Below are 18,377 nucleotides of genomic sequence, written 5' to 3'. Positions count from 1 at the left end.
GCGTCGCCGACACGTTTCCGTTATTCGTTTTTGTATGCATCATAAAACAAGACCTTTCAACCCTGTTGCTTTCTTTCTTGCACTCACTCTTTTTCGGCTGTCTACATGCTGCTGCGAAATGTCCACGCCGACCGCAATTGAAACACTTGGCATTTTTACCGTTTTTACTGTTCTTGTTGTTGTTTTCTAAACCGTTTGCTACACTTGCTTTGTTTTTGTTCTGGAAATTACTAGATACGCATGTCTTAGCTTGCATTAGCACTTCTGTACTTTTATCTTGTTTTTCTTCAATTGCACATTGCCGCGCACCCTCTTCCAGTAATTTCACTTTTAACGCATTAAATGATGGTAATGCGTCCCGTGTTTCCATTGCAACAACAAAATTTTCATATTGCGCCGGCAAACTTGATAACAAAATTATCACTAATATTTCCTCTGGAAGTTCAACTTCTACTTCAGAGAGACTCTCGCGAATTCCACAAAATTCGTTTATATGATTTGCAATAGCACTCTCTTCAAGCATATTTAGATGTAATAGTTTTTTAAACAATAAAATCTTTCGCGCAGGCCCTTATGGCTGATGTATTTCTTATTCTATGCTACCAATGCGCTTGTCAAATGCTTCACATGGTTTATTTGTGACGGTTTTACACAAAGTAAAATTGAAGCCAATGCTTTTTCATTTTTAACATCGCATGCCGCTTTTTCCGCAATCGTCATAGTGTCTGATTTGACCTCACGGCCACACACAACGCCCCACAGATCGGAGTGTACAAGAACACTTTTCATTTGCACCGACCACGACGCGTAATTGGAATCGTCCAATTTTTCTATTTGGAAAAACGAGCCATTGTCTTTTAAACTATATTACACCGACGGACAGTATAATTATTAGCGTTTACGAATTTAAATACCGACACACAGCCTCGCTATATTAACACACAACAACGCGAGCGCACAAGTCTAACACACAATTTCAAATTCGCGAATGTCGACACACAGCAATGCCCTGGGCCCATAACCTGTTTGTTTGATTTATTGTGATAGACTGAAATGAAGCGAGTATAAGAAAGGTTTACAAAGTAGTATGCAAAAGAGATGAGGATAACGGAAAATAGTGATGGGAAGTGTTGCCACGTATATATATATTTCCAACAAATAATAATGAAAATAAACAATAATCCACTTCAATATATTGTAAATTCTGCTGACCATTCAACATCCGCTAAACTCTGCCACTATGAACGCCGGCGCCGCTGCCGTTGAACCACAGCTAGTTTGTCGGCTATTACACGAAGCAACTTTTGTTGCTAATTCTTGGGCGATTCTCTTTTGCTGTCGCCCATTACGGGGCATCTCAACAGGATAAAATCTATGTCTTACTATTAAAATGCGAAAGTGTGTCTGTTGCCTTTTTATTTGTTTGTTTGTGTCTACTTTCATTATAAAACGGAGCGACCGATTGACATGATTTTCATTTTTTCTATATTCAATAAAATAGGACAGATATATTAACTACGCGGAGAGAAATATAGAACCGAGTTTGAGCAATCTTTTAATTCATATTAGTTGATGTCCACAAGTTGTTGTTGAGAGTCAAGAGCTCATAAAAAACAAATCACCCCCCAGGCCTCCACACAACGCCCCCATTTTCTTTCTGGGTCTCTTACCGCCCCCCTTGACACCTGCAACGCCCACAAGGGGGCGTTATCGCCCACTTTGGGAAACACTGATTTAAACAGTTCAAGAGCGCTACATCAGCTACCTACCCGACGGCATTTCGCAATGTGATAAATTTTCCAAGAGCTCAAAGCATGCGCTACATCAGCTCGAACCTACCTACCCTACGCTTTTGCGCAAATGATTATCTTAATGATAACAAATGCCCACATACAGATTTGGCAATGGCAATAGCAATAGATTTGATAGTTAGCAAAACATAGATTTTATCCTGTCGAGATGCCCCGTTACCTTCACACGAGCAGCTTGTGTTGCGCAACTCTGTTCGAGTTTTTTTCTCATTCTCTTTCACTTTACTTTAACCCATTGTCTACTCTTTACTTTAACCCATTCTCGTTTCTTTTTCCTTATAGGTATTTGGGCCACTCTATCACATATATTAATCAGTTCTGTCAATTAAGAAATACGTTTTGTTTATAATTCAAAATTATAACAAAGATTATATAACAGACCTTGACATATATGACCCTTTTCACTATCGTCTGAATCAATATTTTTAATTAATTCGATTTTTTCGTCATACTCCATTTTCTAAATTATTTATAATTTATTATGTATATTTGTATACATATTTGCAAATTACTTACCAAAAGATTTAAATTTTTTAAATATATTCAAAATATTTATTTCAAAAAAAGATACGCAAATGCAACTATGTATTACTGTACTACGAAAGAAAGAACACGAATGCCGAAAAACGTCGCAGCGAACTGTTACGAATAAGAACACAAAGCGTGTTCAGGAATAAAGGGTTGTTAAACTTATTCCAGTGTGAGAGCGCCTCAAAATTAGCGTTTTTTATAACATTTTCCATTATGGCCAGATTGAACAAAATTACAATTTTTGGGCATTTAAATTCAAACACCCAACATTTAGTATGAATAAAAATAACTATATAGCGGTTATTTATTATATGGAGAAACTATTTAAATCTTTTTAAAGAATATTATAACAACTGACTTTTGTCCTTTCAATACCCAATAATAGGATTTAAGCTTGTTAGCTCTCAATCATTAAATGTTTTTAATAATTTTCCATTGAAAATAAAACTATGATGCTTCAAATTACAAAACGTTTCATCAAATATCTTTAGATTTCACAAATTTATTTAATTGTCATTGTTTTACATTTTTTATAAGTGGTCTTGAACGATGCAACAAATCTCTCCGTTTACACATTTTTTTGGTAAGATTTCAATCTGGCCATCGCTGGTTTCCAATTGATAAACGTCAAAACCTATTGAACTCGATTAGCTGTCAAAGTTCAGTAGGTTTTGACGTTTAGCAATTGCTCTCTCACTTCCAGTGAGAGAGGAGTTAAACATCTCTTTATCTCTGGCGTGTTGCTGAACACTGGAAACTCGGCGCGATTCTCCTCTCCTCCTCGCCTCCTCGCCTATAAACCAAGAGTTGCCGCAACAAAAGTTGCTTCGTGTAATAGCCGACTTTAGGGTATTTTTAAGACACTATTGTTCAGTTACATTACATAACTCAATAAAGAAAATCTTAACTTATATGTCTACGACATACCAATATACGTATATGTATATTATGTATGATATATATGATGTGACAAACATTGCAGTAGGAAAAATTTAAGAATAATTAAATATAACAAAAATCAAATTTAAACAAAAATAAACTAATTGGTTGGTGAACAAACCCCAAAAGGAAAAAAACATAGTGCAATGGCAAACAAACCAAACCAAAGTGCAGGACACAAAAAAAAAAAAATCACAAATTCTAACGGGGCATCTCGACAGGATAAAATCTATGGCTTGCTAACTGTCAAATCTATGGCTATTGCCATTGCCAAATCTGTATGTGGGCATTTGTTATCATAAGATAATCATTTGCGCAAAGGCGTAGGTAGGTTCAAGCTGATGTAGCGCATGCTTTGAGCTCTGGAAAAATTTATTTTATCATTTGCGAAGGAAGCATTTGGGTAGGTAGCTGATGGAGCGCATGTTTTGAGCCCTTGAACTGTTTAAATCTTTTATGTGGAAAATAAAAAAAGGATAAAGATCCTTTTGTTTACAAATGTATTTCTGGGAAAAATGAAATAATAACAAGGGATAAAGATCCTTTTTTAACAAATATATATTTCTGGGAAAAATAAAAATTCATATTTTTGGACTACTATGTAATAATTGGGGCATACATTTTATGTATATACCAGTTAAAATAATAAATTTAAAATCAGCAATGATATTTTGATTTTTGCTAGTATAAGTTTATTAAATTTAAGATTTCGCTTATTCCCAACCCAATTTGCATAATTTTTCTGTAAATTAACAATATTAAACTAAATATTAATTTTTGAAAAATTGTTATTTTGAAAATGTACCTTATTTTTATAATATAACACAACCGTCTTAATACTCGCTCTTCTAATTTTCATATTACCGAAATGAAAATGCCGTCGGCATATGTCCAAATGGGATATGTTGCATCTTCGAAATTTTCATAGAAATGAAAACTGCGCTGTCAAACTGCTGAAGTGACAGCTTATAGCTTACGATATATGGCATACGAATTGGTTTGCGATATATTGTAAGCTATAAGCAATGTGGTGTCTCCACAGGCAATAGGCACGGCAATACAGTTAGCAAGACATAGATTTTATCCTGTCGAGATGCCCCGTAAAGCACCTTAAAACTAGACAAGAACACTAAATAATAAATCAACACACAAGCCGGGCGCGAAATCCTTGAACCAAAAATACATAATTCCAATAACAAAATGGGCGCGAATGTATGTATGTTTTAAGTTACGGTTTTTCCTATTTATAACCCTAACAAAAAATCAGTACCCAAACTGTAAAAAATCATGTCTTTAATTTAAATTGCCGCATTATTAAAAACAGTTAAATCAAGTACATAAATACAGCTTGATATGCCAAAAAGAAATTTTCCTAGCAATATCCCTTTTGTTTAACAACAACAATAAGCAGGATTGCATACAATACACGTACATTAGCTTCTGGTCTGCTTAAAAAAATTCTGGATTTTGATTTCATTAGCTCGTTATTTTTTTGTAAAAATGTAATGTTTAAAGTAAAAAATTTGACAGAAAGTTTGGAAGCCGAGAAATTGAACGTCATTGACGCATTATTGCTGATTGAAAGCACATCAGCGTCATTCCAACAAATGAATGACGATTCACAAATTAACGCATTGCTAGCGAGTTCAGTTGCATTTGCTGAAAAGTGTCAGATCAACCCTGAAAATGACTTTTCGAAACACCACAGAACACGCCGTGCTCCGAAGAAATATGACGATAATCCAGCAACTGCTTGTAATATTGATTTCCAGACATTTTATAGAAAAGAATTCAAAATTGTCCTCGAAAATTTCACAAATTGTATTCAAGATAATTTGCAAGAAACTATGTCAACCTTCAAACCCATTCAAGAGATGTTCAGGATTCCAGCTAACAGAAGTAATATTACAATAGAATCTATACAATTTGTTGTGCAATTGGAACCTAAGATCTAGATTGTATTTTTGCTGAAACCTAAATTTTTATGATTCATGTAAAGAGTGTAAATCTTTCGATGACATTTCAATAGTAGCGTACAAATTGAGAAAGATCATTCCTTCTGCGTACAAAATTGTTCATTACATAATGACTGCTCCTGTCACGTCAGCTTCATGTGAACGTTCTTTTAGTAAATTGAAATTTGTTTTCAACGATTTGCGTACAACAATCGGGGATGGACGTTTGAATTATTTGATGCTGCTTTCTTCTTCAAAGGATAAAGTAGACGAAATCGATCCGCGCGATGTTGTTGGAAAATGGTCAATGTTGAAACATCGCATAGTGAAAATATAACTCAAAAATTTATATTTTTTGCGATTCAATTTCTTAAGAAAATCTTGTTTTTTTCCCGCGTAACACGTCGCTGAACAATATATGTATTTTATATTAAGAGAAACATATTAAATGATGATTATACTAATATGTACAATACTTATTTGAGAATAAAATAATGAATTATGCTATTATGTTGTCCAACTTCTCCGTAATACCTTATCAGAAATGAAGATATCCTTATTTTATATATATTTATAAACATATACATATGTACATTAAATTGGCAAATTCTTGAAATCAGTCGGCATTTCAAAGGGACTTACCCCCCCATGATCTGGATCCTAGCGACGCCCCTGAGTGTAGTTGCTATATTTATATATTAAATTACATACATAAGAGGACAACGGAAAACACAATTTTTTTCTATTCAGTTTTCGCGTCCGGCATACAGACATGTACATACATACATCATTTGTTCAAATCTAATAAAAAAAAACCCAGCTCAACATAAACAAATTATTGAATAACTATATGCATACATATTCGCATATACATATACATTTACATATTCAAAGTCCACATTGGCAATTATCCGGCAATACCTCTTGGTGTTTGGCAAACAAAAATAAGCAGGATTGCGTACAAAAAGCGAATTGATCTCTCTAACGAGCTCTCAATTGCTTAAGATAACCATACTTATAAATACACAAACAATTCGTGCATACTTAGGTAAATAGCGCATTGATCTCATCAGCGAGCTCTCAATTGCACAAAACATAAGTACCTTCATAAGGACATACATACATACATACATACAAGTCCAAGTATTAGGGTGTACCCAAATACGAACATACGGACGTAAAAGGTGTTTATAAATTAAAAGTGTGGATATTTGCAAACTTAAAACCAAAATAAAATAAATAAATAATATTATTTTACAAAAATGGTTAATGACAACACAAATCAAAACACATCTGGAGCTACACGCTTAATACAGGTTGTAAAATTTATTTCACAAAGTGACAGTTTATTAAGATACTGCACTAGATTTGCCTATTCACCGATTCATGAAAACTCTGAATCGTTATTAGAAATCAAAAATTAAAATCTTAAAAATTTTTGGACTCTTAAAAATTTTTGGACTCGTCTCCAAGCGGCTCATGACGCCATAGTAGATTCTGACGATTCAGATACACACAATTTCAAATCCTCGGTTACCGCAATATACGAAAACTGCTTGGACCAGTATGAAGAAACAAAAGCTATGATCTCCGATCAACTAAAGCTAATAAAAGCAATTGCACCTACTCCCCACAGTAGAGTAGAGCTGCCACAAATATGCAGTCAACAGGCAAGTTCAGGCATCCACCTCGAGGTGCCCGCATGTGACACAGAAACATTTTATGGAGGAAAATTCATCAAACTAGAATCCACTGTTTCTAATTGTTTGTCGGTTATATCTACGCTGAATGTCCCCACAGACAGCTGGGACCCAATTCTGGTAAACATATGCACCGCAGCATTACCAGAAAACTCGTTACTTCTATGGGAGCAATCGCTCTCATCACGAAAAAAGTGCCCAACGTGGCAACAAATGAAAGATTTTCTCACCACCCAATATGAAATTGCGGAAAGGTTAGAAGAAAAAATAATCAAAACTAAGAACAAACACGACCAAAATGAAAGCTTAAATAGACCCCAAGTTAGTAGCAAAAACAATTTAAACAAAAACTTTCACAAAACGCAATCGTTCACATCTGAACAACGAAAACATACGTCATGGGAACTATGTAAAAGAGGGCATAAACTTAAATCTTGCGAGAGGTTTAAAAACTTAAAAGTAAACGAACGAAATAATTTTGTCAGGTCAAAGAGACTTTGCACAAATTGTCTGTCACAAGCGCATACATATACAAATTGCAAAAGCAAATTTAATTGTTTATATTGTCAAAAAAGACACCATTCAATGCTTCACTACAGCACATATCTCATCTCACCCCAAAGAAGTGCTTATACAAAAAGAACCACGTGTTTAATTACAAAAGAAATGCCGAAAACCAAAATACTAAAATTTGCCAAGAGACATCATGCTGCTCAAAGGCACAAAAATCTCAAACGCTGCACAGCGAAACACAAAATGGACTAGTCACAGAAGTAGTCACCACCATACCAACTCAAGTTGAGTATAATAAAAACAAATACCTTAATTCACAATTAAGGAAATGTCAAAAGTTAAGGAAACTCCCCCCCATAACTACTCAATCAAATAATGGCTGGTACGTCGTACGACCACCACTAGAGCCACAATTTTCCAATACTCGACAAATTGGTATAAAAATCAAGGTCTGAGTTACCTCTGACATTCTAAATTATCAAAAGCACCTACCTACCTTCGGCCCCGCAGGATGGCTTTCGCCAATAATGGAAAAAAAACAAAACAATTCTGAACAAATCCTAGAGCGGTGGCGGGCTACTAAACGCCAAATTAGTGCACACGCACTAAAACATTGAATATAATAGATATAACATAATTGTTTCAAAAAGTCGAAAAATCGACACCTTTCATAAATTTTCAAAAATAAAAAAAATCTCCAAAGGAAGTTAAGGGACCACCATACTCCCAATGCGATACAGTGACGCACCTACACTTGCAAAAGGCAAAGGTCGCTCTTATAACATCTATCCAAGCGCTCCTCATATTGGTGGGTTATGGGAATTGCTACACAAAGCATTAAATTAATTATGAAGAATTTTCTACCCCACGAATCGAAGCCGTTCTCCATTCACGGCCATTCTCCCGCAAGATCCCTCTATTGTCACAGTCCTAACTCCAGGGCTAAGGAGTACCCATTCCGGTCATATCTGGCCAGGCGTGGAGTTACTATCCTTGATAAGCCGAGTATAAATAAAGTCCAAACATTGCCGATAATACTGAAAAGGCATATAATAAACTACCGATATGCCAAACCGATAAATAATAAATTGTAAATAACAGCTAATACAATTAATAAAAGCAAACCACTTTTTTGGTATAATAATAGGTACAATACAAGTAAGTCGTCAAAGCACGCCAAATCAATTAGTACATCAAGCACCAATATTTATACAAAACACAATTGGCTCTTAAAACCAAACTCGCTTCTTACAGCTAATATTCTGCGGCCTCAGTTACTCCACCAACAGTACGCCGAATTACATGCATCAGATTATATACAGTTACTCACAAAAATGAGTATACACAGGAGTTAAAGAAATACACATACTATGGAAAATTTAGTGGATAGATATGAATTTTTTTGATGCACATTTGGAAATAGAAATCTTAGTAACTATAATTCTACATGAAATAACTTTTTTCTTTAACATTAACCAAATACTTAAACAAAAAACTAAATTTATTGATAACATTGGGTCACAAAATTGAGTATACATTTGCATTTTATATGTGGCATCTCTAGTTATCTTTTTACAGTTATGTGATCACGCTCGTATTTAAATACGTTTCAAAGTTTTTGTGTTGTATTACCGTTAGATACGCAATTTATTGTATTTTGTGTATTCTTTTCGCCATGGCTGGTACTAGGAAGGAGACAACCATTGAAATAAAGGAATTAGTGATAAAATTGTGCTGTGAAGGTAAATCGTACAGACAAATTGGTCAAATTATTGGTAGACCCCATTGCACAGTCCAAAAAATTATAAATAAATGGAGATATGAAGGAACATTGCGAAATTCCGGTGGGAAAGGCAGAAAAAAAATTTTGACTGATGTTGATGAGCGTAATATTGTACGTAAATTGGAATTAAACCCAAAGATAAGTGTTCCCAAATTAGCGGTTGAAGTGTCAAAAACAATAAATAAAGAAATATCAACTGAAACAGTTCGTCGTGTTCTTCGAAAAAATAATTTATGTACATGGTCAGATAGCACGTAAAAAGCCATTTATCTCTATCGTAAATAAGAAAAAAAGGCTTGAATTTGCTAAAGCTCATGTTGATAAGCCTTTAAGTTTCTGGGAAAGTGTAATGTTCACTGACGAAACAAAAATTAACATTTGGGGATCTGATGGACGACAAATTGTATGGAGAAAGCCAAACACGGAGCTAAGAAGTAAAAATTTAGTTGGGACAGTGAAACATGGCGGTGGTTCAGTTATGCTGTGGGGGTCCATGGGAGCTAATGGAGTGGGCACCATGCAATTTATTGAATGCAACGTGACCAAGGAGATTTATTTGAATATCCTGAAGTCAAATTTACGTACAAGCATGGAGAAAATAAAGCTTCCGCCAGTGTTTTGGTTCCAACAAGACAACGATCCAAAACACACAGCGATGATAGTTAAAGAATGGTTGCTTTATAACGCTCCAAAATAGCTTAAGACTCCTCCACAATCACCTGATATGAACCCTATAGAGCACTTATGGGGAGAACTGAAATCTGAGCTGAAAAAATCCAGTCCCCGTACCAAAGAAGACCTAAAAAGGAGATTACCAGGATATGGGGCGAAATATCACCTAATTTTACCAAAAAACTAGTAGAATCGATGCCTAGGCGGATGCAAGCTGTAATAGATACAGCAGGTGGACCCACAGCCTGTTAAATTAAAGAAAAACAAAAGTTAGGCGGATAAAATAGTTATTTTCCATGGAGCGTATACGCGCAATTTTGTGACCTGAATTTGTCAATAATTACAGTTTTTTGCAAAAGTTTTTGCTTAATGTTAAATAAATGAATTAATTTATGTTCAAATATAGTCGATAAGAGTTCAACTCCGGTGTAGACTCATTTTTGTGAGTAACTGTATGTATATAAAACTAGGCAAAATATTCGCCTAGGGGGCTCAGGATGTTTAAATGAGTTAAGCTTCCACCCCCTCTACTCGGTAAAACTGGCACATCATAATGCTACATCGCACTTCACCACAGCTGATGACACTACATCACAACTCAACACATCTGTACGCCAACCCACTCAACAAAAAGAATGGCAACGGGAAAGTAGGCTCAATTCGTCTCATAGAGCTCAGTTACCGATCTCGCGCTGCAATTAACTCTGGCTTATACAAATAAAATCGGAACAATCCTGCATGCGGCGTTCAACCATTAATTCGACCGGGATTCTGCACATCGTCTAATTTTCATCTGAATACGATTCATTTATTCGATCGTATCTTGGCATGTAGCGAATGTCTTTACATACCTACCATACATATTTATTGTTAAATACGGATTGTCAAAATTAATCTTTTCAATTAAATTAAATAGTACTGAAAAAATAAGAGTATTTTTCTTATCCTCGTTTATTCAAAATGTAATTTAATTTTGTATTAATTGTAAGAAGCTTTTGGTATTTTCATTGCATCGAATAAAGGACGGAGCTCGTCTCCAAGAAAAAAACAAAAATTGTTTGTTTTGAAACCTCTCAGTACGTAGGGAGAAAACTGGCGCCCGAGCAGGGACCGGTCGCGAAAATCGAAAGAACGTAAGTGACCATACGTAGTCACACGCGAGTGAATAATAAAAAACTTTCGAAGCAAGAAGCCGGTTAACATGACACACGAAAATCATCTATCCTCAACCCACGCTTGAACGAGAAGGTGCATAAAATAGTGTGCAGAAGGACGATCCAGAGTAAGCAGAAAAGGAGAAATCGACTTTGCCGGTGCATCATGGTTTTCTGGTAAATTAAGTATGTACATTTTAGAATTATGTATATGTATATAAACTGTATTTACGAAGCAGTGATAAGATTAAATTGAAAATCTGTAATAAAATAGGGAAATTTTTTTTGTTGATTTACGAAACAGTGATTACAAGTGAAAATCTGTTATAAAATAAGAACAAATTTTGTCAAGAAATCATGAAAAGAAAAACTCAATCAGTTTAATTCAGAGGGAAATTTTTTAAAGAAAATTTAAGGATACCAAAAGGAATTCCCTTTTAGTACACTTAATAACGGGCTTGTACAGCCAATAATAAATAACAATATAAAAGCTGCGATTCACCACCTTCGGGGGGACTCTCCAGAGATAAATAACATAAATAAAATAAAAGGAAAAAATATATTTTAAAGAAAATAAAACAAAATCTAAATAGAAAAATTTCAAATCCGAATAATTTAATACGCCCGCCGGTTCTGCAAAATGCAGCCGCTAGCACTCAAGACACCGCACAGGTGCACAACATAGCAGCAGAACAACTAACTGCTACCATAACAAACGTTGTTAAAAATATATTCCAGCAACACGGCAAACAACTCGACCAAGCCGTGTTGAACCCAAATGCCGGTATAGCGGAGTTTTCGGATCAATCAATTGATCCAGCCTATAGAAACAATCTAACCGACCTGAATAAAATTCCAGACATTGTCCGTTGTCTGCGCGAATTTTCCGGAAACCCAGGTGAGTTTAGCTCCTGGAAAAAAGAAGTAGATCGGATACTCCAAATTTAAGAGCCTCTTAAAGGCACTCCCAAATACTACGGGATAATTAGTGTCATTCGAAATAAAATAATAGGGAATGCGGACATAGCCCTTGAGTCCTACAATACCATTAGATAGGAAAGCTATTTCCAAATGCTTAACTCTTCACTCTTATCAGAAATGCTGATAAACGAGACTTAGGAACTTTGGAATATCAGATGGTATCCTTAATCCAAGGCCCTAACTCCATACAAGGGTTCTATCAGAAAGTTTATACACACCTATCAATTGATTTTAAATAAATTAGGTTGTATGGACGTCGGACAGGAATCAATGAATCTATTGACGCAGACATATCGAGACAAAGCTTTAGACACTTTCGTTAGAGGACTGAGGGGCGACTTATTTCGCTTGCAAAGCATGAGGGAACCAGTAGACTTCCCTCAGGCACTCCACCTCTGCCTTAAATTAGAAAATCAAAATTACCGTTCCAACTACGCTCACAATACGCAAGGAGCTACGAGGAACCTTACCAATTATGCACCACCAGTTCCGCCCAAGAGATATAATAGACCAATATTTTATCCGGAAATAACAATAAGCCTAGATCTTATCCGCATCAACAAGTTGCACCACCACGCCAATTCGGACCTAAACCGCAACCCAAGCCGGAGCCGATGGACGTCGACCAGTCCATGCACTCCAGACGAGTAAATTATATGAATAGGCCACAAAGGAATGACTTTGTTGGCAAAAGACCGCAACAAAATAATGATCAACAAAATAAAAGGATACATTTAAACCATTTCATTCATTCCGAACCAGTTCAAAATGATGCAGCCCCATCATATAATTCAGAGACAGCTAGATATTTCAATTATGAGACACTAGAAGAGGCTACAGTCGTTCATTTTTAGCCTAATAAGCTCTTCGCTACCATACTTTGAAGTAAAAGCGAAGAGTGGAGAAATATCTTCCTTCTACGCAAAGTCTGTAGCAGGATATATTAAAATCGAGGAACATACATATGTAAGCCTATTTAACTCTGAAAAAATTTTATATTTTATTTATTACCTATGTTAAAGGCATTTGAAGGAATTTTAGGTAATGATACGCTTCGGAAAATGGGAGCTATAATATATTCGAAGGAAAACTATATTTTATTAGAAAATGGGAGAAAAATAGAACTAAAACAATTACCTTCTCCAACAGTTAATAATATTACCATTCGAGATGAGCACATGTCTCTTAGCCAGAAAAATAATATGAGTAAATTAATAAAAACTTTCCCAGGACTTTTTTCGGAGCCTGACGAAAAATTGACATATACAGCTAGAGTCGTAGGAGAAATCCGAACGAACACGGATACCCCAGTATATACTAGATTTTACCCATATCCCGTTTCACTTAAGTCTGAGGTGGAAACCCAGATACAAAAATTATTAGAAGATGGTATAATTCGACCATCAAGGCCTCCATATAACTCTCCGGTATGGATAGTCCCGAAAAAGGCGGACTCCGCCGGAAATAAACAATATAGGGTAGTTATAGACTATCGGAAGCTCAATAAGCTAACAATCGCGGATAGATATCCTATTCCCGAAAGTAATGATGTCCTATCACAATTAGGACAGAAAAAATATTTCTCTGTAATTGATTTAATAGCGGATTTCATCAGATCCCGTTGAAAGAATCTGACATAGAAAAAACAGCGTTTTCCATTAAAAATGGGAAGTATAAGTTTACAAGATTGCCTTTTGGTCTGAAAAATGCGTCGGGCCCTTGACGACATATTACGCGATTATATCGGTAAGATATGCTATGTATACATAGATGATATAATCATCTTTAGCCAAAGCGAGAGCGAACACATTCGCCATATTGAACAAATTTTTGAAACACTTGAAGCTGCGAATATGAAAGTACACCTATGTAAATCTAATTTTTTTCAGGAATCAGTGGAATTCCTAGGTTTTAAATTTCCGCAGAGGGAATAAAAACAAATCCCTCGAAAATTGAAGCAATTCAAAAAATGCCTTATCTAAAGAATATAAAAGAGTTACGATCTTTTCTCGGTTTAGCAGGATATTACCGCCGATTTGTGCGAGATTATGCAAAAATTGCAAAACCCCTGACCACTCTATTAAGAGGGGAGGAAGACCGAATAAGAAAAATCAATCTTCAAAAATTAAAATAAATTTAAGTACTGACGCAATGGAGTCTTTTAATAAAATAAAAGCAAGCCTTATCTCAAAATACTTAATGCTTACATATCCAAATTTTGAAAAAGAGTTCTCACTTACAACAGACGCTTCTAATTTCGCGATAGGCACAGTCCTCAGTCAAAATGATAAACCAATTACTTATATATCCAGGACTCTTAGCAAGACAGAAGAGAATTATGCAGCACTATGAAAGAGAAATGCTAGCTATAATATGGACATTAAATTCACTTAGAAATTATCTATATGGCACGGCCAAGGTTAATATATACACAGATCATCAACCTCTAACTTATGCCTTAAGCAATAAAAATTTTAATAGCAAAATGAAACGTTGGAAGGCTATCTTAGAGGAGTACAATTACGAATTGTACTACAGGCCCGGAAAATCGAACGTCGTCGCGGATGCTTTATCGCGACCATCCCAAATTAATTCTCTTAGTGTAACCCAGCACTGCGATGAAAGCTCCTCACATAATTTAATATATAGCGTTGATTGTCCAATCAATTCATTTAAAAATTAAATTTTCTTAAGTATAGGTAAAATATCTACCTACCAATTTAAAATTGTATTTCCAACTTATCACCGACATTTGATTACTGAACCAAACTATGATCACGACAATTTACTTCAACTTTTCAAGCGTTATTTAAATCCAACAGTTATAAACTGCGCAAAGGCTAATGAAAATATACAAGGTTTGATACATGACCTGTATAATCTTCATTTTAGCAACTATAAAATAAGATTTTTTCAAATTCAAGTAGATGACATTACTAACGAAGAAAAACAGGAAGATATAATAACACTGTGGAACATTTTTGGGATTATTGTCGGGGGGGTGATGGTACCAGGTCAGTATAGTAAAACTCTCAAAGGGTTTGGCGTTCGTATGTGTCAGTTTTTTTATGATCTTTAACGCCAAGCTCTTTGAGGGTTTTACTATACTGACCTAGTACCATCACCCTGACTTGGAATTTCTCACCCCCCAGATTAGCTGTTGTACTGTGTAATTAGAACGCACACTAGAGCTCATAGGAATAGCATTGAAAATAAAAACCAGATACTTGAACGTTACTATTTTCCGTCAATGCCAAAGAAAATTAAAAAAATAGTTGGAAAATGTGAAATTTGTAAAACAAGCAAATACTACAGACATCCACCAATACGACACTTTTCTATACGACATACGAACATACAAAATATACCGAAAACCAACATTTTTTATCCAATTTTAACCCATGAATTAATTAAAGCTATAGATATCCTTCAAGATATTAAACCTTTACAAAATTTCTGGAGTAAAAGGGCCATTAACTTAATCGGAACGGCATAGAAATATATTGCCGGTAATCCGTATCATAAAGATTTTGAAATCATAAGTAAAAATATAAATGAATAAAACAGTAATAATAATAAGCAAATGTTCATAAACGAAGTATTTAATAAACAAATTAATAGTTTAGTAAATATTACAAAAAAAAATCTAATTACATTAAAAAGGATTTTCATACTGAAAACAAATTAGCATTGAGTGTTGGAAATAGAATAAGAATTGTAAAAGAAAAATTATTCAACATTAAATATGCCATTCGTTGGGCTAAAACTAAAATAGTAAACTCTATGTTATTAAATAAGAATGAAATAAAAATCGCTATGGAAAAGCTTCAAGAAGAAAATATGCCATTTGTAACCATAGAAGAAGCATTAGAATATGCCGATATAAATATTTTAAGAAAAACAACAACATTATTATATATTATTAAAATACCTTTAACTGAAAAAGAAATTTACAGCAATATTATTGTAAGGCCCGTGAAACGGCTCAATCAAGCTGTACATTTAAAATATAATCAAATATTGATAAAAGAAACGAAAATGTATGGCATTACATAAAAATAAATGCAATGAATATAATTTTACTAAAATATGTAAAAGAAATCAACTAGTAGATATAAGTAAAGATAATTGTATACCTAAATTAATTAGTAGTTTAAATTCATCATGCGTTATAAGTAATGGTCACCACATCCCGATGATTGAAGAGTTGCAAACAGGTTTATTACTTTTAAATGATTTTAATGCTACAATTAATAACAATAAGGAAAACCACAGAATAGTTGGTACCTTCCTTATTAAGTTCCAGAACACATCACTCAAAATAGGTAACCAATATTTTCGGAATATTGAAGCGCCTACATTAGAAGTAGTTTCATCAATAATGCAGCCAACGCCATCAGAAAGTGAACGTTTGGAATCTTTGAACGAACTGCATATCAACAATACCAAAACTATAAATTACTTAAAAACGGATGCAATAATAAATAAATTCTCTTTACTTGGGCTCAGCATAATCTCGATACCAATCATCATTTTCTTCTTGGTTTGGAAGAAAAGCACAAATAATGTTGTTGTACACGAAATATCACATACAACAGAAGCACCCGTTAATATAAAATATTTGACGACAAAAATATTGGAAACAGAAAATCCACTTCAAAAAACCATCAGTTTCAACAACTTACCTTATTTTTAATTGATCGAGGACGATCGAACTTAAGAGGGGAGGAGTTAACACCCTAAACTCTAAAATTTAATGTAATTAATTCCGTTCCCAAGCTGACTAAACAAAAACATAACTTTTATTACGAAATCGCCAACTCCACTAAAATTAGTGCACTTGCGGAAATGCACTTCCGCTGACGACCTTTTGCGATCGATCCCATGTACTGCAGTAATAAAAAAAGGCGGTTACTCGGCGGTTACCAAATATTAACTAATTTAACTTATACGAGGGCTGCTATATATATTCTGGCCTAGGGCAACACTAAGTGTTGCCAGGTGCAATCTAACATTTCCATTGGAAAGTTTGACATTTTTTAGCATAACATTACGCAGAACGTTTTGTCATTTAATCGTGAATTGTTTTATTTACAGGGAATTAACAAATTCATCTCGGCCAAAAAATGAAATTAACTCGTGAACATTTTCGTGCGATCATTTTCCACAACTTTCGACGTGGATTATCACGACAAGAGTGCATCGATGAACTAAAATCTTTGTATGGCTATGAAGCATTATCCTATAGCACTGTGAAAAACTGGTACAACGAATTCAATCGTGGCCAACGCTCGCTCAAAGACGAATTCCGTGAAGGTCGTCGAAAAACAGCCGTTGTGCCAGAAAATATCGATGCCGTACGTGAACTGATAATGCAAGACCGTCATGTAACATACCTTCAGATAGAGGCATGCCTATGCATTGCTCTCACCAGCATACATTCGATATTGCATGAACACCTGGCCGTAAAAAATGTTTGTTCTCTTTGGATCCCGCATAATTTGACAATCGCTCAAAAAAATGCTCGTGTGGATTGGTGTAAAGAAATGCTGAAAAAATACGATCGCGGTATATCGCGGTATAGGCTTCAAAAGACGTTTATAAGATCGTCACAGGTGACGAATCATGGATCTATGCGTATGAGCTCGAAACAAAACAGCAATCGACAAAAAAAAAACAAAAACAAAAAAAAAAACAAAATACCATTTTCGTTGATAAATATGCCTATTTACATTATTAGGCTAGAAATATATGTATATAGCAACCTACGTATACTAGTCATAATTTCCAATTTTTTAATTTATTATTAGTTTTATTGAATTTTGTGATACACTCCTATTATTTTGAACACCCAATTATTGAAGTTTTTATTTAAATAGTTTATATTTTTTCATTTACTGCGTATTACTAAAAATTTAAATGTGCATAAAATGAACAATTCGTGGATAAAAAATAAATTAATAAAATTCCTGTTTTTGTTGAAAAACATAACTTTGCATTTTATATTGTGATGCACTCCAATTATTTTCAACACAACTGTATGTAGATGTTACCGCTTGTTTTTTTGTATATTAATGTCACTGCACTTTTTTTCCACTTTAAAAATGTTTATATATATAGTATTGTAAAAACTCAAAAAAGATTATTTATTCCTTACCTCTGGTGGGTGGAAATAAAATGACCTTCATTGAGTGAGAAATATTTCATTTTGATTTTATTGTAAATATTGTACACCTTATATACTATTTTAAGTCTTACTTATCTAGTTAAATATATGTGTATGTACGGCACACCACATGGGGTTGTTTTCAACTATACAATGCAATACATGTGTGTGT

General features: G+C 34.5%; 1 protein-coding gene across 1 annotated transcript in view; it reads left to right on the top strand.

Annotated features, from left to right (window-relative positions):
- The window catches only part of LOC120779655, a 68,655-nt gene extending 57,843 nt beyond the window's left edge, over window positions 1–10,812 (top strand). The window contains exon 5 of the mRNA XM_040112013.1: window positions 8,704–10,812. Within this exon, the coding sequence (XP_039967947.1) occupies window positions 8,704–8,804 (101 nt within the window). The 3' untranslated portion in view covers window positions 8,805–10,812. The remainder of the gene's footprint in view (window positions 1–8,703) is intronic.
- Window positions 10,813–18,377: the final 7,565 nt, after the last annotated feature.

Source organism: Bactrocera tryoni, unplaced genomic scaffold, assembly GCF_016617805.1.
Source record: "Bactrocera tryoni isolate S06 unplaced genomic scaffold, CSIRO_BtryS06_freeze2 scaffold_11, whole genome shotgun sequence".
Taxonomy (NCBI): Eukaryota; Metazoa; Arthropoda; class Insecta; order Diptera; family Tephritidae; genus Bactrocera; species Bactrocera tryoni.
Note: the sequence above shows the minus strand (reverse complement) of the source record. Positions and strands in the feature narration are given on the sequence as shown.